At 36.7% G+C, this 26,727-nt stretch overlaps 1 protein-coding gene across 2 annotated transcripts in view; it reads right to left on the reverse strand.

Annotated features, from left to right (window-relative positions):
- Nucleotides 1–26,727, reverse strand: part of TESK2 (testis associated actin remodelling kinase 2) — a 133,585-nt gene that overhangs the window by 49,292 nt on the left and 57,566 nt on the right. For both annotated transcript variants that reach the window (XM_045035726.1, XM_003990031.5), the window contains exon 3: nt 19,586–19,707. In XM_045035726.1, the coding sequence (XP_044891661.1) occupies nt 19,586–19,707 (122 nt within the window). The remainder of the gene's footprint in view (nt 1–19,585; nt 19,708–26,727) is intronic.

Below are 26,727 nucleotides of genomic sequence, written 5' to 3' on the forward strand. Positions count from 1 at the left end.
CTCCCTTTTCTTCCTGAAGTTTCCCAATGTCTATAACAGTTAGTTAAGACCATAATATTGAGTTCTGGAGAGTAGTACAGGGGCAGAAATTATTATGTCATTTCTAGGCCTGTCCCATAAAAACCTCAACCCTCTCCTCTATACTTTTCTCCTTCATCTGTCAGCAGATGCAGAAGATCCAGTGAAGGAATCTGAGGCCCTGACCTAGGTTTAAAAAAAAAAAAAAAAAAAAAGCTCTCTGTCTAACTCAATCCAACACACACTGAACTAGGACATGAATAAGAAACATGCCTTTAAATCAATAAGATTTTACGTGGTTTACTACAGTAATTAGCCCACCTGGAATAAATATACTAGGTGGTTTTGTGTCTCTATATATACTTAAAACACTGCCTTCTTCATAGTTAGCATTTAGTAAATATTTACCGAATTCAGTTAAAAGTTAAATTTCTTTTTTTTTTTTTTTTTACATTTTATTTATTTTTGAGAGAGTGAGAGACATAGCATGAGTGGGGGAGAGGCCGAGAGAGAGGAAGATACAGAATCTGAAGCAGGCCCCAGGTTCAGAGCTGTCAGCACAGAGCCCAACATGGGGCTCAAACCCACAAACTGCAAGATCATGACCTGTGCCAAAGTCGGGCGCTTAATTGACTGAGCCACCCAGGCACCCCTAAAAGTTAAATTTCTTAATTCCAAAGCAGGATCTTTCTTCAGTCCTAGTATTATCCAGCAGTCTCCAAAATGGGGTATGAGTAAGATTACCCATTGAAGTCTGGGAAGAAAATTGGAATTTTTAAGCTATATTATTATTTTTTTTAATTTTTTAATGTTTAATTTTGAGAGAGACAGAGAGTGAGCAGGGGAGGGGCAGAAAGATTGGCAGACACAGTCTGAAGCAGGCTTTAGGCTCTGAGCTGTCAGCACAGAGCCCGACATGGGGCTCAAATCCGTGAACCGTGAGATCATGACCTGAGCTGAAGTTGGACGTGTAACTGACTGAATTGCCCAGGCACCCCATTACCTATATTATTTTTATATAAAGAAGAAAAAATAAGTTTAGTAATATTTAACATGGGTTAATAATAGCACCTGGGGATGTGCTCAAAAATGTTTTCTTAATGGGATATTATGATAGGCAGAAGATGTCTAGAAAGGTCCATGTTCTAACCCTCAAAACCTGTGAATATGTTATGCTATATAGCAAGGGAAATTGATTAAAGTTGCAGATGGAATTACGGTTGCTAATCAGCTGACTTTAAAATAGGGAGAGTATCCTAGACTACCAAGTGTTATCATACTTGCAGTGTTATCATAATGGTCCCCAAAGGTGGAAGAGGGAGGCCAAAAAGTTAGTATTAGAAGGATACAATATGAAAAAAAAATCAGCCTGTCACTATTGGCTTTGAAGAGGGAAGGAGCTACAAGCCAAATAGAAACTGAAAAAGTAAGGAAACAGATTCTTCCCTAGAGCCTCCAGAAAGAAACACAACACTCTCAATACCTTGATTTTATCCTAGTAAGGCCCACATCAGACTTCTGATCTATAGAAGATAATGAATTTGTGTTGTTTCAAGTCACCAGGTAATTTGTTATAGCAGCCATAGAAAACTAATGACACAACAAGAAAAAGAAAGAAAGAAAGAGAGAAAGAAAGAAAGAAAGAAAGAAAGAAAGAAAGAAAGAAAGAAAAGAAAAGAAAAGAAAAGAAAAGAAAAGAAAAGAAAAGAAAAGAAAAGAAAAGAAAAGAAAAGAAAAGAAAACTAATATTACATAATAAAAAAATCATGGGTGGAGAAACAAAAGCAAAAATGAACTATTGGGACCTCATCAAAATAAAAAGCTTCTGCACAGCGAAGGAAACAATCAGCAAAACTAAAAGGCAACTGACAGAATGGAAGAAGATATTTGCAAACGACATATCAGATAAAGGGTTAGTATCCAAAATCTATAAAGAACTTATCAAACTCAACACCCAAAAAACAAATAATCCAGTGAAGAAATGGGCAAAAGACATGAATAGACACTTCTCCAAAGAAGACATCCAGATGGCCAACCGACACATGAAAAAATGCTCAACATCACTCATCATCAGGGAAATACAAATCAAAACCACAATGAGATACCACCTCACACCAGTCAGAATGGCTAACATTAACAACTCAGGCAACAACAGATGTTGGTGAGGATGTGGAGAAAGAGAATCTCTTTTGCACTGCTGGTGGGAATGCAAACTGGTGCAGCCACTCTGGAAAACAGTATGGAGGTTCCTCAGAAAATTAAAAATAGAACTATCCTATGACCCAGTAATTGCACTACTAGGTAGAAACAGGTGTGCTGTCTCAAAGGGGCATGTGCACCCCCATGTTTATAGCAGCACTATCAACAATAGCAAAGTATGGAAAGAGTCCAACTGTCCATCGATGGATGAATGGATAAAGAAGATGTGGTATACACACACACACACACACACACACACACACACACACACACACATACATACACACACAATGGAGTATTACTTGGCAATCAAAAAGAATGAAGTCTTGCTATTTGCAACTATGTGGATGGAACTAGAGGGTATTATGCTAAGCGAAATTAGTCAGAGAAAGACAAATATCATATGACTTCACTCATATGAGGACTTTAAGACACAGAACAGATGAACATAAGGGAAGGGAAGCAAAAAATATATAAAAACAGGGAGGGGGACAAAACATAAGAGACTCTGAGACTCTTAAATATGGAGAACAGACAGAGGGTTACTGGAGGAGGGATGGGCTAAATGGGTAAGGGGCATTAAGGAATCCACTCCTGAAATCATTGTTGCACTATATGCTAAATAATTTGGATGTAAATTTAAAAAAAAAATTAAAAAAAATTATGGGTCACTATGTTCACAGACCTAAAATAGACTTTGGGCTTTGACTCCTAAACAAACACAAGGAAAATAACATTATTAGTTCCTTGGTAGCATTTTCATCCAAACAGTCAAATATTTTTTGAGTTCATAGTTCTGCTCTCAGAGTTAAACATTAAAATTTAAATACTGTCCCTTCTCAAAAGCTTATTACCTAAACAGAAGAGTGAGGGAGAGGTGTGACAGTAGTCTGAAACACATCTAGCTGTCTTCATTCTGGAAACACACACACACACACAAAACACCAACACACAACTATTTTGGACCAACTCAATACTACACAACAGGACCCAGTAAGAGTCCTGTAGCCATTATATCAAAGCTGTCTGGAAAATTAGTAGTTATTGCTAACTTACCTAGAATTAGGTATATATGCCAATATACCTAGAAACTGTCCTAGGTATTTTATATGTATTATCTGAGATTAAATTATCCTCATTTTATCATCTAGGAAAATAAGGTTCAGAGCACTTAAGTGACTTGACAAAAGTTGGAGAAGTACTGGAATCTGATCTATTTTGCTCTGTGACAATGGGAATGAAAGAAAAAAGGCCAGTGGTTCAATAATAACTTCATTTTGTATTCATAAATAATACCTAATGATGCCTGGGTGGCTCAATCAGTTGAGCATCTGACTCTCAATTTCAGCTCGGGTCATGGTCCCAGGGATCAAGCAAGCCTCACATCGGGCTCCTTGCTGAGTTTGGAGCCTGCTTGAGATTCTGTCTCTTTCTCACTCTGCCCCTCTCCCCTGCTTAGGCTCACTCACTCTCTCTCTCTCTCTCAAAAAAAAAAAAAAAAAAAAAAAAAAAAAAAAAAAAAAAGATTCTCTCTCTCTCTGTCTCCCTAAAACAAAAACAAAACCCTGCCAATCTGTAAACCAATGAAAATCTAACTGGTTTGCTTTATAAGACTTTCTACTGTCAGCTTTGAGCAAAAAGCAACATCCGTGTTAGGAGTTCTTCTGATCTGTACTGGTCTTTGCAGAAAAATGTCTGGTTCTGAAGTTATGGTAAAAACAATTAAGAGGTTTGAAATAAACCTATAATAGAATAGTAAAATGTGAGCATGATTTTCATGTTAAAATGCTTTCTAAAAGGCCTACATTGGAAACCTACTGATACTGGTTTACTTTTTTTTTTTAAGTTTTTCCAGAAATTTGATATATTTTTATCTGATTTCCCTCCCATAATTGAAGGAAAGGCTCTGCGACATACTCCACCGGATTCCACTAAGCTTTAATATGTGGCATTAAATGAACTGCTTTGCATTTTACTCCCAAATAAAGCAAAGATACCATCACTCTCTTAGACCAGAAAAAATGACCAGTAACCAAAAAGGAGAAGAAAGGGCAATGGCTCAGATCTCAAGTCCCAAAAGAGCTATGAATCTAGACCCATAAAAAAAGCAGTAATATCTCTGGGTAAGGCTTACTGCAGTTCAAACGTGCTTTAGAGGTATTACATCATGGAAAACTGGTTGTGCTAGGTTCTAGCTTTGAGAACTCAAAGAAAACTCAGCTGAACAGACATTAACCACTAATGTCTCACTTCAAGTGACATTAAACAGAGCTGGTTCAGTCTGGCTTTCTCTTTTCTGTCCACGATTTTTATAGTCAGATTTTAAGATAGGTAAACGCAAATAAACATTGCTCAATATTCACTAGATCATGTCAATAGCACTACATATAATAACAAGAGGACCAATAAAGTTTATGGTCTAATCTTACTGGTTTTTTTTTTTAGTGAAACAATACAAGTACTTAAAAAGTTAATATAAGATCTGCTTACTTACAAATAGTAAACCAGTTTAATAAACACAAAAACATCCTAGATTTTTTTTTCATTTTTTTTCTTCAATATATGAAATTTATTGTCAAACTGGTTTCCATATAACACCCAGTGCTCATCCCAAAAGGTGCCCTCCTCAATACCCATCACCCACCCTCCCCTCCCTCCCACCCCCCATCAACCCTCAGTTTGTTCTCAGTTTTTAAGAGTCTCTTATGCTTTGGCTCTCTCCCACTCTAACCTCTTTTTTTTTTTTTTTCCTTCCCCTCCCCCATGGGTTTCTGTTAAGTTTCTCAGGATCCACATAAGAGTGAAAACATATGGTATCTGTCTTTCTCTGGATGGCTTATTTCAATTAGCATCACACTCTCCAGTTCCATCCACGTTGCTACAAAGGGCCATATTTCATTCTTTCTCATTGCCACGTAGTACTCCATGGTGTTATAAACCACAACTTCTTTATCCATTCATCAGTTGATGGACATTGAGGCTCTTTCCATAATTTGGCTATTGTTGAGAGTGCTGCTATAAACATTGGGGTACAAGTGCCCCTATGCATCAGTACTCTTGTATCCCTTGGGTAAATTCCTAGCAGTGCTATTGCTGGGTCATAGGGTAGGTCTATTTTTAATTTTTTGAGGAACCTCCACACTGTTTTCCAGAGTGGCTGCAGCAATTTGCATTCCCACCAACAGTGCAAGAGGGTTCCCGTTTCTCCACATCCTCTCCAGCATCTATAGTCTCCTGATTTGTTCATTTTGGCCACTCTGACTGGCGTGAGGTGATATCTGAGTGTGGTTTTGATTTGTATTTCCCTGATGAGGAGCGACGTTGAGCATCTATTCATGTGCCTGTTAGCCATCCGGATGTCTTCTTTAGAGAAGTGTCTATTCATGAAAAACATCCTAGATTTCTGAGAGAAAAACAAATATTCCCCATCTTGATTAACAACTGAAAATAAACTTGAGACTGAGAATTAAACTCATTCTGTAACTAATTTTTCACAGAAAATTTTAAACCACACTGCTCACAACTGCCATGCAAACAGCAAAATACCAAATCTCCTGGCAAAGGTAGAAATATTAATACATATACAAGCAGTGACCTCAAATGTTCCCCAAATGTTTTTTAATCCAGGAAGTTCGGACAAGAACTAATAATATCCACAAACCCAAGTATCTAGATTGTCTCCTCACAAAATGAGAATGCTTCTTCCTCCTTCCCAAACTTATTCTTTATTCTAAGATTACTCATAAACTCACATCCAAATAGCAAAATATAAACACACATTTCAATTTATGTGAGTATACTTCTGAAACAGCCTCTCACATGATTTATGTCTTCCCCCTCTCCCAAAGTAGAAGAAATATACAGAGGAGAAAGAGAATAATTCAATCTAAAAAGCAAGAAAATTAGTATGTGCAAGGTTTGTGCTCTTCTACAGATAAACAGAACCCTTAAAAAAAATTTTTTTTACTACCTATCACATATATACTAAGCACAGTGACAGGCAAAGGTGACTAAGTGGGTGCTAGAGAAATAAACATGATGGTACCTACTTCAAGGAGTTCACAGACAAATAATGATAATGATGTATTCTAAGTACTTTACAGGTATTACCTCATTTAATACTTATGAAAACATTATGTTACAGGTACTATTATTATCTCCATTTTACAGATAAGAAAATGGAGGAGAGATTAAGTGGCTTGCCCAATATCACACAACTTGCAAATGGCAGAGTCAGGGCTGGATTCTTAACTCTTACGCTTTATGTTCTATAGCCTCAATAAATGACACTTCAGATGATTATGACTATAGTAGTAACAATAATAGAATAATTATAGTTAACATTTAGTGCCTTGCACTGTGTTAAGTTCTTTATCTCATTTAATTCTCCCGTCGACCTGGTATAGTAGTACTATCATTACTCTTTATAGATGAGAAAACTGAGGTTACAGAGGTTAATTTGCCAAAGGTCCCCTATCTACTAAGAGACACAACCATCCTGAACCTCCCCTCTGAATTCCAGACTTTATCCAACTGCTAATTTTTAAATTTGTTTTTATTTTATTTTAGAGAGAAAGAGAGAACAAGAGGGGGAGAGGGGCAGAGGGGGAGAGAGGATTTTAAGTAGGCTCCACGAACAGCACAGAGCATGATGAGGGAATTTGATCCCATGACCCTGGGATCATGACATGAGACGAAATTAAGAGTCCCAGGCTCAGCCAACTTGAGCCACCCCAACTACCAATTTGATAACTTCTGATGTCATATCCCCAAAACCTGTTCCCCATGCAGTCTTCCACAGTGTAGTTACTGGCAATTAAATTCTCCCAGTTGCTCAAGTCAAAAGCCTAAGAGTCATCCTTGACTCCTTCCCCTGTGCTAATATCCCAATCCATTAGGAAGTCCCATTGTCTCTACTTTAAAAAATATCCAGGGGCGCCTGGATGGCTCAGTTGGTTAAGTGTCTGACTCTTGGTTTTGGCTCAGGTCATGATCTCATGGTCCATGGGTTCCAGCCTTGTGTTGGGCTCTGTGATGACTGCTTGGGTTTCTCTCTTTCCCTCTCTCTCTGCCCTTCCCCAGCTTGCTCTCTGGGTCTCTCAAAATAAATAAATAAACTTCAAATATATATATATATATATATATATATATATATATATATATACACATATATATATATATAATCTATATATCTATATATAGATATATAATCTATATATATATATGTATATATATATATATAATATATATATGTATATATATATATCCACAAATATCCAGAATCCAACTATTTCTCTCCACCTTCATTGTTACCACAGTCAAAGCCACCATCAGCTCTCTCTAGATTACTGCAATAGTCTTCTAACTTAATTTTCATCAGTTACATACTTAGATAGCTTAAAATAAGCATATAATGAAAAATAACAGTCCCCTGGCCTCCCCATACCACCAGTGAATCCTATTCCCCAGAGGGAACCACTCTCCCCTCTTTCAGCTGTTTCTTCTGTTTACCATCATAGCTCTAGCTATCTACTGATTATACTGCTATTTCTTACCTTCTACTGACTTTCCAGAATGGAGGCTGAGGATTCAGCCCTCTTAAATTACTTCCCTTTCAATATTTGCATAAGACAATCTTGGGTCCCCAAAGCAATCTACAGTTTTAATGCAATCCCTATCAAAATACAGCATTTTTCACAGAACAATAATCCCAAAATTTGTGTGGAACCACAAAAGACCCCAAATAGCCAAAGCAATCTTTTTTTTTTTTAATGTTTATTGATTTTTGATGGGGGGGGGGGGTGCGGCAGAGCGTGAGTGGGGGAGGGGCAGAGAGAGAGGGAGACACAGAATTCGAAGCAGGCTCCAGGCTCTGAGCTATTAGCACAGAGCCCGATGTGGGGCTCGAACTCACAAGTTGTGAGATCATGACCTGAGCTGAAGTCAGTCGCCCAACCAACTGTACCACCCAGGTGCCCCATCAAAGCAATCTTAAAAAAGAAAAAGAAAAAGAAAAAAAACCAAAGGTATCACAATTGCAGATTTCAAGTTATACTACAAAGCTGCAGTAATCAAAACAGTATTGGACTGGCACAAAAATAGACACATAGATCAATGAAACAGAATAGAAAGCCTAGAAATAAATCTACAATTATCTGGTCAATTAATCTTTTTTTTAAGTACTTATGCATGAGAATTTTTAAGTTTATTTATTTATTTATTTTGAGAGAGAGAGAGAGAGAGAGAACAAGGGAGGGGCAGAGAGAGAATCTCAAGCAAGCTCCACACTGTCAGTGTGGAGCCTGACATGGGGCTTGAACCTATGAACCGTGAGATCATGACCTGAGCTGAAATCAAGAGTCGAATGCTTAACCAACTGAGCCACCCAAGCACTCCTGGTCAATCAATCCTTGACAAAGGACGCAAGAATATGCAACGTGAAAAAGACAGTCTCGGGGTGCCTGGGTGGCTCAGTTGGTTAAGCAACCCACTTCAGCTCAGGTCATGATCTCCCAGTTCATGGGTTCAAGCCCCACATTGGGCTTTGTGCTAACAGCTCAGAGCCTGGTGCCTGCTTCAGATTCTGTGTCTCCTTCTCTCTCTGCCTTCCCCAGCACACATACTCTCTCTTTCTCAAAAATAAATAAACATTGGGGCACCTGGGTGGCTCAGTCAGTTAAGTGTCAGACTTCAGCTCAGGTCATGATCTCACAGTTTGTGGGTTTGAGCCCTGCATCAGGGTCTGTGCTGACAGCATGCAGCCTGGAGCCTGCTTTGATTCTGTGTCTCCCTCTCTCTCTGCCCTTACCCCACCCATGGTCTCTCTTTCTCTCTCAAAAATAAATAAACATTTAAAAATTTTTAAAAAAAGAAATAAACATTAAAAAAAAAAGAAAAAAAAGTCTCTTCAACAAATGGTGTTGGGAAAACTGGGGAGCTACAAACAAAAGAATGAAACCAGACCACTTTCTTATACCATACACAAAAATAAACTCAAGATGGAGATGTGAGGCCAGAAACCATAAAAATCCTAGAAAAGAACACAGTAATTTCTCTGACATCAGCTATAGCAACACTTTTCTGGGGTTTTTTTGTTTTTTGTTTTTTGTTTTTTTTTAAAGCAACACTTTTCTAGATTTGTCTCCTGAGGCAAGGGAAACAAAAGCAAAAATAAACTATTGGGACTACATCAAAATAAAAAGCTTCTTCACAGCAAAGGAAATAATCAACAAAACTAAAAGACTAGCTACTGAATGGGAGAAGATATTTGCAGTTGATATATCCAGTAAGTGGTTAATATCCAAAATCTGTAAAAAACTTATAAACTCAACACCAAAAAATAAATGATCCAATTAAAAATGGGCAGAAGACATGAACAGACATTTCTCCAAGGACAACATACAGATAACCAACAGACGAAAGAAAAGATACTCAACATCACTCATGACCAGGGAAATGCAAATCAAAACACAATGAGATATCACCTTACTTCTGTCAGAATGGCTAAAATCAAAAACACAAAAAACAAGTGTTGACAAGGATGTGGAGAAAAAGGAACCCTTGTGCACTGTTGGTAGGAATGCAAACTGGTGCAGCCACTGTGGAAAATGGTATGGAGGTAGAACTACCATGTGATCCCGTAATTACACTACTGGGTATTTACCCAAAGAATACAAAATCACTAATTCAAAAAGATACATGCACCCCCTATGTTTATGGTGGCATTATTTACAATAGCCAAAATATGGAAGCAACCTAAGTGCCTATTGACAGATGAATAGATAAAAAAGATACTATATGTCTACACAATGGAATATTACTCGACCACAAAAAGAATGCAATCTTGCCATTTGCAACAGCATGGATGGATCTAGAAGGTATAATCCTAAGGAAATAAGTCCAAGAAAGACAAATACCGTATGATTTCACTCAAGGAATTTAAGACACAAAACAAATGAACAAAGAAAAAAAAGACAAACCAAAAAACAGACCCTTAACTATAGATAACAAACTGATGATTACCAGAAGGGAGGTGGGGGGATGGGTGAAATAGGTGATGGGGATTAAAGAGTACATATATCATGATGAGCACTGAATAATGTATAGAATCAATCACTGAATCACTATTATTGTACACCTGAAACTAATATAACACTGTACATTAACTATACTGGAAGTTAAAAAAAAGAAAAGAAAATATGTTTACCACAGACAGTTCAGTTGAAAAGATTTAAAAGATATTAAAATAAACATTAATGACAATTTCAAAAAAGAGAAAAAAGAAAAAGAAAGGCATAAGATCTAGAAAGAAATGGGTAGAAAGATGATAGCAAGTCCCAAGGTGCCTGCTGGGCAACAGTCTAGAGAATAAACAATACAAACTGGAGCAGAAGAATCAAGAGCTCCAGGAGAAATGTTGGGGGAAGGAGGTTTGATGAAAGAATTTTTAGATTTCCAGATGTGTTTGGCAGAGTGGAAATTCATATTCAGAAAAATTTTTTACAATTTTGGGAGCATCTGGGTGGCTTAGTCAGTTAAGCATCCAACTTCAGCTCAGGTCACGATCTCATGGTTTGTGAGACCTCCACATTGAGCTCTCTGCTGTCATCACAGAGCCTGCTTCAGATCTTCTGTCCCTCTCTCTGCCCATCCCCCACTTGTACTCTCTCAAAGATAAACATTAAAAAAAAAAATGAAACAAGTTGAGCACTTACTTGCCTTAAAAAGAAGAAGAAGAAGAATTTTACAATTCTGTACAAAGCTTTGGTAAGAATTTGTGGTATATAATAACTAAGCAAATGAAAAATTAGGCTAAACACAAAAATACTGTATAAGAAATAAAATGTAATTATAATACATTACTTGGCCTGGTAGTGATTATATTCAGTCATTATAATATACATGCTGAGCTTTGATTTATTTCTCAAGTTTTTAATTTTAATTCCAGCATAGTTAACACACGGTATTATATACGTTTCAGGTGTACAACTACTTGATGGTTTGAAAGAGGGTATAAGGGAAAGATATTAAAGATGTCTCCTAGGTTTTTTCACCTAAGTAATAATGGTAGTAACAACAAGTCCATTTGCTGAGATGGGAGAGGTCTAGACAGGAAAAAATGGGGATGGGGTAGAAAAATAATCAATAGTGGTCCATATAGGGGTGCCTGGATGATTCAGTCAGTAGAGCATGTGACCCTTGATCTCGGGGTTGTGAGTTCAGGCTCCATGCTGGGTATAGAGATTGCTTAAAAAATAGTGGTCTATAATAGGTGTTCAATAAATGGCAGCCACTGTTTATATTAAAAATCATCTTCTACTATATCTCAATTATATTTCAATAAAAATAAATTTTTTAAAAATCATCCTTTTGGGGTTGTACTACTTGATTGTCCACAGACAATGGCATAAATATTACTGAAGATTATTCCATATTTTATTTTACAGAATTGTTCTAGTTATATTGAATTAGAACTTACACACAGTACTAAGTCATTAAACCTTCTACCTTGACACAGAGAAGAGAAAAAAATGTTAAGCCTCCTCTTCAACATGCTAGTGTTATAAAATTTGCTTTGAGGGCTATATTGAGACCCTTTCACCTAGTTACTCACTAGAAGTACAGGATAATTCTGTAATTTATAATTCTGATAAAATCAGAAGGATCTACTTTAAGCCAGTATTATTTGAGAGGGGATGGGGGAAAGAAAGAGAGCATGACCATGTGCACACATGGGAGGGGCAGAGAGAGAGGGAGGGAGAGAATCCCAAGCAGGCTCTGTGCTGTTGTGGAAGCCCAACTAGGGGCTCAATCCCACAAACTGTGAGATCATGATCTGAGCTGAAATCATGAGTCAGGGGCTGAAGTGATTGAGCCACCCATGTGTCTCTAATCCAGCTTTTTAAATGTTTCCAATTTATTCTGGAGCACACACGTGCACATACACACAGACACTTACACAGACACAAACACAGGTGCATATACACCTGAGATAAAATATTCTTTAAACCTGATCATTTACAAATTATTCAACACTGGGGCACTTGGGTGGCTCAGTTGGTTAAGCATCCGACTTTGGCTCAAGTCATGATCTCTCAGTTTGTGAGTTTGAGCCCAGTATCGGGCTCTGTGTTGACAGCTCAGAGCCTGAAGCCTGCTTCAGATTCTGTGTGTGTGTGTCTCTCTCTCTGTCCCTCCTCTCTCTCTCTCTCAAAAATAAACATTAAAGAAAAAAAAAAAAACAATTAAGAAAACCAAATTATTCAACATTAATCGAACATGGATTTCTTTTTTTTAATTAAAATAATTTTTTATTGGGGCGCCTGGGTGGCTCAGTCGGTTGGGCGGCCGACTTCGGCTCAGGTCATGATCTCGCGGTCCGTGAGTTCGAGCCCCGCGTCGGGCTCTGTGCTGACAGCTTGGAGCCTGGAGCCTGTTTCAGATTCTGTGTCTTCCTCTCTCTCTGACCCTCCCCCGTTCATACTCTGTCTCTCTGTCTCAAAAATAAATAAACGTTAAAAAAAAAATTAAAAAATAATAATAATTTTTTATTTTAGATAGAGAGCAAGCAGAGGAGAGGGGCAGTGGAAGAGAGACAGAATTTCAAGCAGGCTCCATGCTCAGTGCAGAGCCCAATGTGGGGCTTCATCCCACGACCCTGTTACCATGACCCCACCTGAAATGAAGAATCGGATGCTCAACTGATTGAGCCACCTAGGTATCCCTCAATGTGGATTTCTAACCACTGATCTGGTCCATTCCCCTAATTTAATGAAAGAAAAAAAAAAACAAAGCCTAGAGGTCAAGTAACTTGTCCAAGAGAATACGATTAGGAAATCATGGAGTTGTGTTAAGTACCTATGACAAATAGTGGAAGATAAGGCTAGAAAAAACAGATTAGACCTTAACTGTCAGTCTAAAGGATTTTCAACCCAATTCTGAAATAAAAGGTTTATAAGAAATAAGTTATACAATTAGAGCTGTGTATCAGGAATAGAGAAAGGGGGTCAAAAAGATAGGGAAAATAATTCACTCCAGGGAAAATTCAAGAGGCCTAAAATGACAAATATATAAAGGAAAGAACAGATGCAAAAGTCTTTGAAGATCTAGAATCAAGAGCATATTAGCTTCTGGTTAGAAGCAATGAATAAAAGGAATAAGTAAAGATGACTTTGGGATTTTCAGAATGGGTAACTGGAAAGACAGCTATCTTAATAACTGAGACTGGAAAAATATCCTGCCATATTCTCACAGGATTAGCTGATACTTATCTGTTTCCTAGATGTAAAGTTTACTTCCCAAGGAGACTGGGAGATAACAGTGTTCTATTTCCCTGTATTCACCATGATATTGCCTAGCACAGGTCTGGACTGAATAGTTCCAAGTAAATATTTGGTGAATTAAAAGCATATTCTCCATTTTAACAAAATGATAACCACATTGCTACAAGTGGCTTTTGAAGAGGAGCTAAAACAATTCTGAACAAAAATTAGTAGACAGAAAAATAAATTCAGAATGTAGCCTAAAAAAAGGAAGCATGAGAATATAAATAAGGCATCTAAAAGAAATTCTACATTTCTCGTGGCATGAAGAATAACAAAGAGGTATGAAAACAAATCTTGGTACAGGTCCTCAGAAAGACCACTGGGGAATGGAAGTTAGCAGGACATGGAATTGGGTTACAGATCTTGAGCATAAGACTTCCTGGCATAAACAACCTTATTCACAAGAGGCCCAAACAATCAGTCCATGCAGTCAACAAAGTACTTTATTGTTCCTTGTTCTAACTGATAACTTAGAGCAACTGATGATAAAAGAGCCAATCTTAACTGTAGCCATGTATTAAAAAAAAAAAAAAACATATACACAAAATATACACACCTACTGCCTCTATGACTTAGCAGGCATTCTTTTCCTTCCAACTAGAAATGTTAGGAGAAAGATAAAAGGAAAAAGAGGAAGTAGGGAGGCTGGGGTCAAGAAAAAGAGAAAAAAAGCTGCAAAAGTTCAGCTCACTCACTCCTGCTGGGCACAAAATAGCTGTGCCAGCACAGGACCAAGGCATGCCCAGAGGATTAGATGCCAACCATCTGGCAGGTCATACAGATACCATCTTTTTCAAGTAGACTTTCCAAATCACTAATGCAGTGATTTCTGACCTCTTCTTTGATTTCAAGCAGGAGACCCTTTCTTCAAAATTCTTATACACATGTTTAACATAAAACAGATAAAAAAGTGAAGCTGCCCTGGCTGGATGAAACATAGGAGGGAACCAAAAGCCTCCTCTGCTCATCAGTCTCCCCCCGGGGGTCAACCTCTAAGGAGGCAGGTCTGCGAAAAACCTAGGGTTCTGAGAGATGGATTTTTCCCAATTTAAATCTAATAATCTCAATTTGAGGGAAAACCTTGGTTCATAATTCTGCCTCAGCTTCTGCATCTATAAAGGAGAGCTTGTTAAGCGTCACAGCTTGAAAACAGCCTAAAACCCTTATTAACAAATAGTTATAAAACATTTAAATTACAAGCACTTGGATGGCTCAGTTGGTTAAGTACCGACTTCAGCTCAGGTCATGATCTCATGTTTCGTGAGTTTGAGCCCCGAGTTGGGCTCTGTGCTGACAGCTCAGAGCCTGGAGCCTGCTTTGGATTCTGTGTCTTCAGCTCTCCCTGCCCCTCTCCCACGCACATTCTCCTTCTCTCTCTCAAAAATAAATAAACATTAAAATTTTTAAATTATAAAAACAAAGTATTAATAGCAAATTTCTAAGACAACTAGAAAAGCATTTAAGAAATAAAAATTCTAAGTATTTTGAGAATGACACACAGTCATGCTTAGTTTGATATTTAAGGTAGCCTAAGGAAGTATAATAGATGCTTCTATTGCTATAGTTAGTGTTCCTCCTAATAACAAAAGTCAAGAAGACCCTGCTTCCTCTAGGCCACTGGCAAGATAATTTCTTTTTGTTGTATTCAAAATATATAATAAAAGTGGAAGCACAAAAACATGAAAGATATAAACAACCAGAAGCTTCTTTTTAAAAGTAATCTACAAGAGCACCTGGGTGGTTCAGTAAGTTAAGCATCTGACTTCAGCTCAGGTCATGATCTCATGGTTTCTGTGTCCGAGTCCATATTGGGCTCTGTGTTGACAGCTCAGAGCCTGGAGCCTACTTTGGGTTCTGTGTCTCCCTCTCTCTGTGTCCCTCCCCCGCTCGTGCTCTCTCTCTCTCTCTCTCTCTCTCTCTCTCTCTCAAAAATAAAATAAACATTAAAAAAAATTTTTTTAATAATCTACTTCCAGGGACATCTGAGTGGCTCAGTCAGATAAGCACTAGCTCAGCTCATAAGATGGAGCCCCACATCAGGCTCTGCACTGACAGCCTGCTTGGGATCCTCTCTATCTCTTTCTTCCCCTCCCCCACTATCTCTCTTTCTCTTTCAAAATAAATAAATAAAACTTAAAAAAAAATAAATAAATCTATTTCCAGGCTTTTAATGACAATATATTTGAAACAGATGGCTTATACAGAACAAAAAGAGTCATCATCAAGAGTGCAAAACCACTATGGCTAACAATAATTATAATAATTTTCATGTATTTTATACTTTCTGTGGATTATAACAGATGCAAAGGCTTTTATAAAGTATCTCATTTGTGGCCTACTGCCAAATCAAGAAGAAGTTAACATTATCTTTTATATATTAGAAAACTTAGCTGAGTGCAAAGAATATTATTACTTGTTGAAAGTTAAAAGGGAGGGGTGTGTCATTCCTGCACAATGGAACCAAAAAGAGATAGGCTAAGTAAGAAAGATCAAGGGGACATCTGAATAGGAATAGTATCACTGGTCTCATCACACATTTCTAGGCTGGAACATATATATTAAGCAAAACAAGAGTAAAGATCTAGGTGGATTCTAACCCGGTATTTTGCAGTACAGTAGCCAGTAGCTTCATGTAGTAATTTAAATCAAATTAAAAAAATTCAGTTCTTTGTTTGCACTAGCCACATTTCATACAATGCTCTTTAGGCACATGTGGCTATTGGAAAGCACAGATAAAGAACATTTCCACCACTGCAGAAAGTTCTATTCAACAGCATTACTCTAGGAAAAAACCTTTGAACGTATTAAAACCAGCAGCACTCAATAAATGTTTGGTGAATGAATGAATGATAAGCAACAGGCTTCAATGAGCCATTGAAAAAAAAAAAACAAAAAACTAGGGGCACCTGGGTGGCTCTGTCAGTTAAGAACCTGAGTTCAAACTCTGCATGGGGTGAGCTGGAGCCCCGCTTTGGGATTTCGAGATTCCCTCTCTCTCTCTCTCTCTCTCTCTCTCAGCCCCTTGTGGGATTCTCTCTCATTGCCCCTCGCTCACTCGCTCGCTCTCTCTCTCTCTCAAAAACAATAATAATAATAAAAACTAGCCAGAGAAAAAGAAACTAAGAATAGTAGCTAACATTTACCGGGCACTTAACACAAGCCAGATACTCTTCTAGGTGGTTTATATGCACTAATTTAATTAACCCTCAAACAACTTCATGATATATTTACTGTCATTACTCTCATTTTATAGATGGGAAAACTAATACTTGGACAGGTTAAGTAACTTTCCCAAGATCCAGGATTTGAATCCAGTCAGCCAGATCTAGAATCTAGAAACTTCATTTTTAATCATACTATACTATGCTATCTCTATTATATAACAACTGTATTTTAAGTTTTTGCTGTGCTAGAATAAAATTTATTTAATGTCATTCTTCCCATGCATTCACCAGTCAAGTTTACATAAAGAAAATAAGAAAAGTAGTAAAATAAAAGACTGGCAAAAAATATACCAAATGTTAATGATAGTTTGATCCCTACACACTGAGATAAAGAGCAATTTTTATTTTCTTGTTTTGCTGACTGTTTTCTAAATGTTCCATAGTGATAATGTATCACCTCTATAAAAATGAAAAACAATAAAAATATTATTTTATTTTTAATGTTTAATTTTGAGAGAGAGAGAGACAACATGTGCAAGGCAGAAAAGGGGCAGAGACAGAGAAACAGAAGATCCGAAGCGGGCTCTGCACTAACAGCTGAGAGCCCAATACAAGGCTCGAACTCATGAGCTATGAGATCATGACCTGAGCCAAAGTCAGATGTTTAACCAACTGAGCCACCCAGCCACCCCTAAAAATATTTTTAAGCAAGATGAAAATATGATCAGCTTAAAATCAAGACTTATAAAATCTCACTCTCAAACATTATATAGGCCCCCTAACTGGTCTCTTGGCCATGAGTCTCCCTAACACTAAACCATTCTGAATTTGCCATCAGTTACCTCTGCCATGTTAGTCCATGCTCAGAATCCAATACACAGAGGATAAAACATACTGGTTTTGGCTTTATGCAAGCCATTCTTGATTATTTTTATTACATTTCCACCTTTATCTACCAATAGTATTCTGTCAAATCATCAATTCTCCTATGAGAAGAATGGTAGAAAGAGCCCAGGCCTCAGAGTCACAGACCTTGGCCAACACATCATCTCTTACCCTCAGTCCTTCAATAGTGATTAGTTGTAAAGATTAAATCTTTAAATAGGTAAAGTATCCAGCATACAAGCCTTCAATAAATGGTGGCTTTCTTACTATTGTTATTAACCAAATGGGTTTTTATTCACTAACTCCTCAAAAAGCTTTGCACTTTTACCTCTGTGTTTTATTACTGCTTTGCTTCTATTTTCTGAGTTCCTTCCCGATCTTCTAAAAATCCTTTTAAAATTCAAGTTCCAGTCCCAGTCAACCTCCTCCAAAAAGGCTTCCCTCACTCTGCCAAGCTAATATGATCTCTCACTCCTTTGAACTTCTATAGCACGTAGAGTTTATTCTATGCAAGTGGTGGGGTCCTAGATGATTTTATTAGTTCTCTTTTCATATATGTAAGTCCTACATTCCCAGTTAGAGTCAAACTCTTTCCTACTAGCAGGCATTCCATTTTATATATGTCTTTATACTTTTCTGGTGTCTCACAAATCACCAGGCTTATACTAAATGCTCAAAAAAATATGTTAATCAGATTTGTGCATTGGGAAGAAAGTCATCATAATAAAAATACTGGCTGAACATTTTTGTAATAGACTAGGAAGCCAACAATTCTATATAAAGGTAGAAAGTTTAAAGTAAACAGTATAATCCAATTCCATAATATACTATCACTGACCAAACATGTAAGTCATACTTAAGCTGTATGATTCCTTTCCAGTCCAATGTAAATATTAGCAATAAATGACCCTAAGTAAACAGCACTTTTAACTTCTTAAAGTGTCTTACACATAAACTCTATTAAATATATATTGACTCAAATTGTCTTATTTGATTTCATTCGGAAATACACTCACCTCACTAAAAAAAAATCAAGATAATTTGACTGAGAAAGATTCAGATACTGATTACTAGAAAGTGAGGATCATATAACCTTATTTTATATAATATGAATTCTCCTGTAAAAAGGTAAACTATTGGGGTGCCTGGGTGGCTCAGTCAGTTAAGCAATTGACTCTTGATTTCTGCTCAGGTCATGATCTCATGGTTCGTGGGATCATGCCCTCTGCCAGGCTTTATGCTGGCTGTGTACAGCCTACTTGGGATTCTCTCTCCCTCTCTCCCTGCTCCTCCCCTACTTGCACTCTGTCCCTCTCTCAAAACAAACATTAAAAAAAAAAAAAGTAAAAAAGGTAAACTATGTATTCTCCAGTGCTACAAGTTAAGGGTAGATAGCCTAGGGGCACTCTTTTATTTTCATTCACTGATTTAATTATGATATCTCATAAAGCAATTAAGAAAATTAAATAACAACAAAAGAGAAAAATCTTTTCTCCTTGATAAATTACTAATTTAGTGGGGCACCTGGGTGGCTCAGTCGGTTAAGCATTTGACTCTTGATTTCGCCCAGGTCATGATCTCACAGTTGGTGAGACTGAGCTCAGTGTCAGCCTCTGAACTGATAGCACAGAGCCTGCTTGGGATTCTCTGTCTCCCTCTCTCTGCCCCTGTTTGCACTCTCTCTCTCTCAAAATAAATAAATAAACTTAAAAATTTTTTAATTACTAATTTAGCAATAGTAAACAATTGTTCTAGTGAGCTGCTTTTAAGAATAAAGCAATTTGAGAGACAGAAGGAAGTTGCTTTATTAAATGCAGTTACAGAAAATTAATTCTCAATAGGTAGAAAAATACCTATAGCACAGCTAAATCCTAGCAAGACAGATTCAGCACAAAATTCCAAATCCCTTTTTACACCTATTAATGCTATTCTAACAAGCCTCCAATAATGTTCCAGCTTTCTCACTAATCCTCAAAAGAAAGGAAAAGCCATTACCTAAGGATGTTGGGATGGGAGAGTCTATTCATAAGCTGAACTTCTTTCAGCATGTTTGCCCGGTTACTGCTCAATGTGTTCATCTTAAGAGCCATCACCTGGCCAGAAGCTCGATGGCGCACCTAGAAAATAAAATAGAACAAGAGAAGGGTTCAAGGACAGCAGTTAAATATGAGGTCAAAGTCTCCACATGTAAACATGCCAAGATGTTTTAGTGCCAGTTTAGATAAAATAGATATACTTCAGGATGTTTTCCTGTAAACTGATCACATTAGGGTCTCACTTCCATTAATGAAGATGGATTTATTCCATCAAAGAGCAAAACTGTTTCACATTAAGCTGGCCAGAAAAACATTGTTAATAACACCTCAAGAAATGGCAGCTTTTTTAATACCTTAGGAAAAAAATGGGGGAAATTTATTAGGCTAGTTCCTTAGGGTCAATATTGCTGAGTCTTAGGACACTAACAGGAAAAAGTCCCCTTTGTGGAATTTTAAGTGTGCACAGAAAAGATATATGCATAAGCCTTATATAACACTTAAGGAACTATAAAACTATCTTTATAGGACACTAAAGCCACATCCTCAAAATCTCCCCCAAGCAGCATGTGTGTGTGCATCTGTGTGTGTGTGTGTGTGTGTGTGTGTGTGTACGCACACATAAATATATATGAAAAAAGCATTCATGTTAAATATAGAAAGAAGTAAGTGGACCTTTTAGGGATAATATAGTGAGCCAACCCAAAGTACCTTATAATCACATAAACATACTCAAGTCAGATACAAAAAAACATGGGTCACGCCATTCGCACTATTACCCGTACACACAGAGGAAAGTCTACTTCTGAAACATTTATTCTCTACAGAATTCAATATATTTTGCATGTAAAAATATTGTTTTATAATTTCAATGCACACTCCACAGTTTCCAATAACTGTAATACTTTACTCACAAGAAAATTAACTATGCTTTTACCCTCTAAATGTCTCAGTAGTAGCAAAAGGAGACTACCAGAGAAAATATTTTGTCTTACCCAAAAGAAACTCAATTATTTACTGAAATGTGTTTTTTCTACTGAGAAATTATGAATGAGGCAGTAGAAAAATTACCAAGTACCAAGGACCTCCTTACTCTCTGGTTAAAAAAAAAAAAACATTTCAGATCTGGCACAACAGAGACTTGCTATGCAAAAATGTCATCATCCTATGGACTTTGAGTATTCTTTTAGTATATTGTAATTGACCAAGTGGAAGTTTCAGGAGAAAATATGACAACCTACTTAACTCTTCAATCTACAGAAATTCCTTGAAATGACAACAGCCCCAGAATTTCAGCATATCTATTAATACAGGACAGACATAACATTTTATCTTAAGAGTTCAAAGAAACAATGTTTCAGATCAGCCAGACATAAGGGAAAGAGGAAGCAAAACACTCAGCCACAGGGACCCTAGTTAGAAAAACTGAGGCAGAACACTGGCTGTCTCTCCCCTCTTCTAGATCTCTTAGTGAGATTTGGAACCCAACTCTCTTCCTAGTGCATCAATGATTCTGTTGTCATGTACCTCGTGATTGAAGAAAGAGAAGTGACTTTCCTTTTCAGATCCTGCATGGATAAGTTAAAAGAAACGTTTATATACAAAGAACACACTGACAGTATTTTTCCAACTCTATTTACAGAAGACATCTGTGTTTTAATAAGGGCTCTCCATTCTGAAAGCTATTCTTCTTTTTTCATCATCTGAAAACTATCACTCGGAAATTTTAACAAAATGTGAGCTTTTAAGAAAGTTCAATATTAAAACAATGTGAAATTCAAGGATGAACAATCTGTATTTCAAACTAATCAGAAAAAAATCCTATTTCCTTAAAAAAGTGGACAAGATGATGAACATGTTCATAACTCATTGCATTCTCTTTCATCTGCATAAAATACTTTCTTCTAGCACCTCAAATTCTACTTACCTTTCAAGACCACACCCAAATGTTCCCTCCTCCCTGAAGTCTTCTTGACTCTCTGGGAATCATTTATTTGTGGTTTCCATCTTTATACCACCTCAGAACAACATTCATAACACCAGTATACCACTCATCACATGGTTCTGTACATAAATATCTCCTCACCAGTCTATAAAGCATCTTGATACCAGGATCTATACTGTATCCATCCTTGTCTTGCAGTGCCTGGAAGGCCTGGCACATCATAAGGGCAGAGTGAAAACAATGGCAACAACAATTAAGTGAAACTTCTAATATACTTTCTATATATTATCTAAGGGCCAGTGAATCATTTATTCAGGTGAATTATTTGGGCAGAAGTGAGCCAGGAGTAATTTTTTTTTGAGGGGGGCAGGGGTTGGGGGGAAGATTCAAATGGAAAAGAAATATAAAATTTGGTAAAATTTTTTGGGGTTTACCATCTAGAAAGGGACAAATAATAAGCTATATGGAGAGTCAGAGAAGAAAGACAATGAAGAATAAAACACAGCACAAAAAGTATTTATATAAATGTTGAAATGTTGACAGAATGAGCACTTAGGCAAAAATTTCATGGAACTTCAGTGAAACCTCAGAAGATTAATAGACATTGATAGATTTTTAAAATACAGATTACAGTTGATAAAGGAAGAAAAAAGTATCGTTTAAATATAGAGGTCCACAAAAGATGGGGTACCTGCCTAAATGTAGGAGGATCTTCATTCCAAGTTTCCAAAACTACAAAAATTAATTACCCTTCAAATAGACTTAGATTTTCAGAGTTAAAAGAAGGTGCTTTTTTGCTTAAGTTTGTCCTCTACAGATAGATCATGGTTACTATTAATAAGAATATTCCTAAGAGAGTGACATCTTTAACTACCTTGGAAAATAAACGTTAAAATGGTTGCTGCTAGGGGAGAGAAATGGGAGGGATAGGTAAAATAGGTAAAGGGGATTAAGAGGTACAAAAGTCCAGTTATAAAATAAATGCGTCAGTGATGAAAATCACAGCACACGGAATATAGTAAATGATATTGTAATAACATTGTATGGTGACAGATGGCAACTATACTTATTGTGGTGAGCATTTCATAATGTATATAATTGTCAAATCACTATGTTGTACACCTGAAACTAATATAATGTCAACTATATTTCTATCAAAAATTTATTTTTTAATGTTTTTTAACTTATTTTTATGTTTTTTAATTTATTTTGAGAGAGACAGAAACAGAGTATGAATAGGGAAAGGGCAGAGAGAGAGGGAGACACAGAATCTGAAGAAGGCTCCAGGCTTTGAGCTGTCAGCCCAGAGCCCGAGGCGGGGCTTGAACTCGTGTACCACAAGATCATGACCTGAGCCAAAATCAGATGCTTAACCGACTGAAACACCCAGGAGCCCTCTATCAAAAATTTAAAAATAAAAATATTATTATAAAGGGTAAGCCTCAAAAAATTAAAAATAAAATTGCCACATGATCCAGCAGTTCTACTTCTGGGTATGTACCCAAAAGAATTGAAAGTAGAGTTTCAATTTGCACACCCATGTTCATGGCAGCATTATTCACAACAGCCAAGACGTATATGTAACACAGGTGCTCACTGACAGAGGAATAGATAAAACAAAATAGTATACATAGAATGGAATGTTATTATTTAGCCTTAAAAAGAAAGGAAATTCTAACACATGGTATAATACAGATGAACCTTGAAGTTATTATGCTAAATGAAATAACTCAGTCACAAAAAGATAAATACCATATGTTTCCACTTATTTGAGGTACTTAGGGTAGTTAAATTTATACAAACATAATGTAGAATGGTGGTTGCCAGAGGCTAGGGAAAGGGGAGGGATTTGGAGTTGTATGCTGGGTATAGAGTTTCAGTTCTGCAAGATGAAGAGTTCTGGAGACTGGTAGCACAACCACGTGAACTGAATTATACACTTAAATATGATTAAGATGGTAAATCTTGTATGTACTTTACCATAATTATAAATAAATGAAGAGAGGGAGGGAAGAAAAGCAAGAAAAAAGAGAGAGGGAGAAAGAAGACAACAGAAGAGAAAATCGGTACTTCTCCTTGACTTTTAAATTCATCTGATGCTATCACAGGATCTTCAAGTCTACTTTCTAAAGAAGAGCATAGCAGAGTGGTGAAGGGCTCCAGGTCAGGAAATGAGCAGACTGAATACAACGTTTTAATACTTACATGATTAGAATGACTTCTCTGTGAAGACTTCTACTGTAAAATGAAGAGAACAATAGTCTCTATCTCCTAGCACGATTATGGAGGACAAAATAGTGTTATGTTAGATAAATGAGATAATGGATGCCAACTAACACAGAGGTTGGCCCAATAAGCATTCAATAAATAGGTATTATTTTTAATAAAAATAAGAAAGTATAGGGGCGCCTGGGTGGCTCAGTCAGTTAAGCGTCCGATTTGGGCTCAGGTCATGATCTTAGTGATTTCAAGCCCCGCACCAGGCTCTGTGCTGACAGCTCGGAGCCTGGAGTCTGGTTTGGATTCTGTGTCTCCTGCTCTCTCTGCCTCTCCCTTGCTCACACTCTGTCTCTGTCTCTCTCAAGAATAAATAAACATTAAAAATATATTTAAAAAAATAAACTATATGCTCATAAGAATTTAGCTTATCAGGTGAATTTGACATAACACAGAAAATACAATTATAATTTTAAGTGAAAAACAGTAATATATATAACTGCTGTATAATACCCCCAAGATTACTTATATACTACAAAGGGAAAAATATGTCTTTACAATGGAGAGATCTGCTGGTTAGCACCTTAACCAAGGGGTTGGTCACATTTAGCATTACCAAAAGTGAAACACCTGGCATTGTCAACTTTCTGATGTGATGTAATATACATACTGAAATGTTTAAGTCAAATCTAATCATAAGAAAACAATTAGACACATCCAGAATATCTAAAAGACAACTAGACAATACTCTCCAAACAAAATGTGGGGGAATATTCTAGATTAAGTGACATTAACAGACATAACTCCTGAAATGAAATGTATGAAACCTTGATTTGATTCTGGGTTCAAAAAAGCTATAAAAAACTTTTTGTTGGGGCCCCTGGCTGACTCAGTTGGTAGAGGATGTGACTCTTGATCTCAGGGTCATGAGTTCAAGCTCCATGTTGGGCGTAGAGCTTACTTAATTAAAAAAAAACAAAAAACACCCACCTTTTGCTGGCAAATAAGAAAACTTTTAACAGGAACTGTATATGAAATTATTTTTCTGAATTAAGGTTAATTGCCTCAGTTATAAATAATGATACTATGGCCTCGTAGAAGAATGCATTCTTAGAAGATATATACTAAAATATTTATATTAAAGTGTCATGATATCTGCAATTTGCTTTCAAGTGTTGTAAAAAAAAAAAAAAATGCCAATGGGGCACCTGGTTGGCTCAGTTAGTAGTACAGCATGTAACTCTTGATCTCAGGATTGTAAGTTCAAGTCCCATGTTGGGTGTAGAGATGACTTTAAAAAATAAAATAAAATCTTAAAAAAATACAGATAGATAAAGCAATGTAGCAAAACATTAGCTGGCAAATCCAGGTGAAGGGACTATAGGGGTTTTATACTATTCTTTCCATTTTCTATAGATTTTTATTTTTTTAATTTAAAAAAATTTTTTTAATGTTTTATTTATTTTTGAGAGAGAGAGACAAAGCGTGAATGGGGGAGGGGCAGAGAGAGAGGGAGACACAGAACCCGAAGCAGGCTCCAGGCTCTGAGCTGTCAGCACAGAGCCCGATGCAGAGCTTGAACCCGTGAACCATGATATCATGACCTGAGCCAAAGTCGGATGCTCAACCGACTAAGCCACACAGGCACTCCCAATTTTCTATAGATTTTTAAAGCTTCCAAAAGTTGGAAGAAACAAGTAAAAAATTTATCTTATTTTCTCCCATAAATTTAGCATTAAGAAATAAAGAACAGTTTTTTAATCACAGAAAAAAAAAATCCTGCATATGATATATGCCCAAGCCTATGCTAAAACAAAAAGTGGAAATAAGTTTATCAAATGTTAATAGTGACTGTCACTGGTGGTAGAACTAATATCAATGATTTATTTTCTTTTGCTTTTCTTCATTTTCCAATTCTTTCACAGTATATTTGACTAAAATTTCTAATAGAAAATATAACTTTTCAACTTCAATTTATATTAATTTTTACCTAAATAATACATGCATATATTTTCTTTGTAACACATTAAAACAATATAAATAAAAATAAATAAGTCCCTTTGACTATCCGATCCATTAAATGCAATCTTCTGTGTTCATTCCAAGTAGTTATTGTCTCAAGCTTGATGAGTACCCCTCTAGGCCTTTAAAAAATGCACTGACAACACTCCCTCAATACATACACAGACACACAGACACACACACATTAGGAAACTGAGAGAGCATGGCATCTAACTGCAGACAAAATTAAAGTTTTATAGAACAGAGGCTTATATTCACATGTTCAGAAGTCCAAGTACCCTGCAGGTTTTAAAGATGTTTCAGTAATATACCAAAACAAACAAAAAAGCATAGATACAATCAAATAACAATACTAAGTCACCAGAAATGTCTGTGTACATAAGAGTTTCTCTACCAGCATGGTAGTATTCTAATGAGTAACCCCCATCATCCCACAATTCTTCTGGATAAAGTATGAACAATGGGAAAATTAAAGGAAGAGGCCAACCAGAAGAAAGAGAACTATATAAAGGGTGAGCAGAAAAGTTGAGAACTGCTACTTAGAATGAATGATCACAGACACCAAGAAAACATTCAGTGGCATTAGGCAGGCAACTATCAAGAACAGAGTTTCTCCCCTTGATCAAAGATTCAGACCCTAAAACTAATACCTGAATTGAAGATAATTTCCAGATCTGCAAACAAGAGTTACATATCACAAACTAAAGTCCAGTCAAGTGTGTACATGCAGGCTGGAAGTGACCGATTACCTTTCATTAGTCTTTTCAGGTACAAATAGTAACAAATATTATCATCCTCTATGCAAGGCACTGTGCTGGATGTTGAGAAGCCTATAGATCAACACTAGGCATCAGCTTGTCAGGTCTTCCAGTAATCCATGCCCCCAAATCACAAAGTTACCTTGTTGCTCTCCAGTTTAA

The sequence above is a fragment of the Felis catus genome, chromosome C1 (genome assembly GCF_018350175.1).
Source record: "Felis catus isolate Fca126 chromosome C1, F.catus_Fca126_mat1.0, whole genome shotgun sequence".
In the NCBI taxonomy this organism is placed as follows: Eukaryota; Metazoa; Chordata; class Mammalia; order Carnivora; family Felidae; genus Felis; species Felis catus.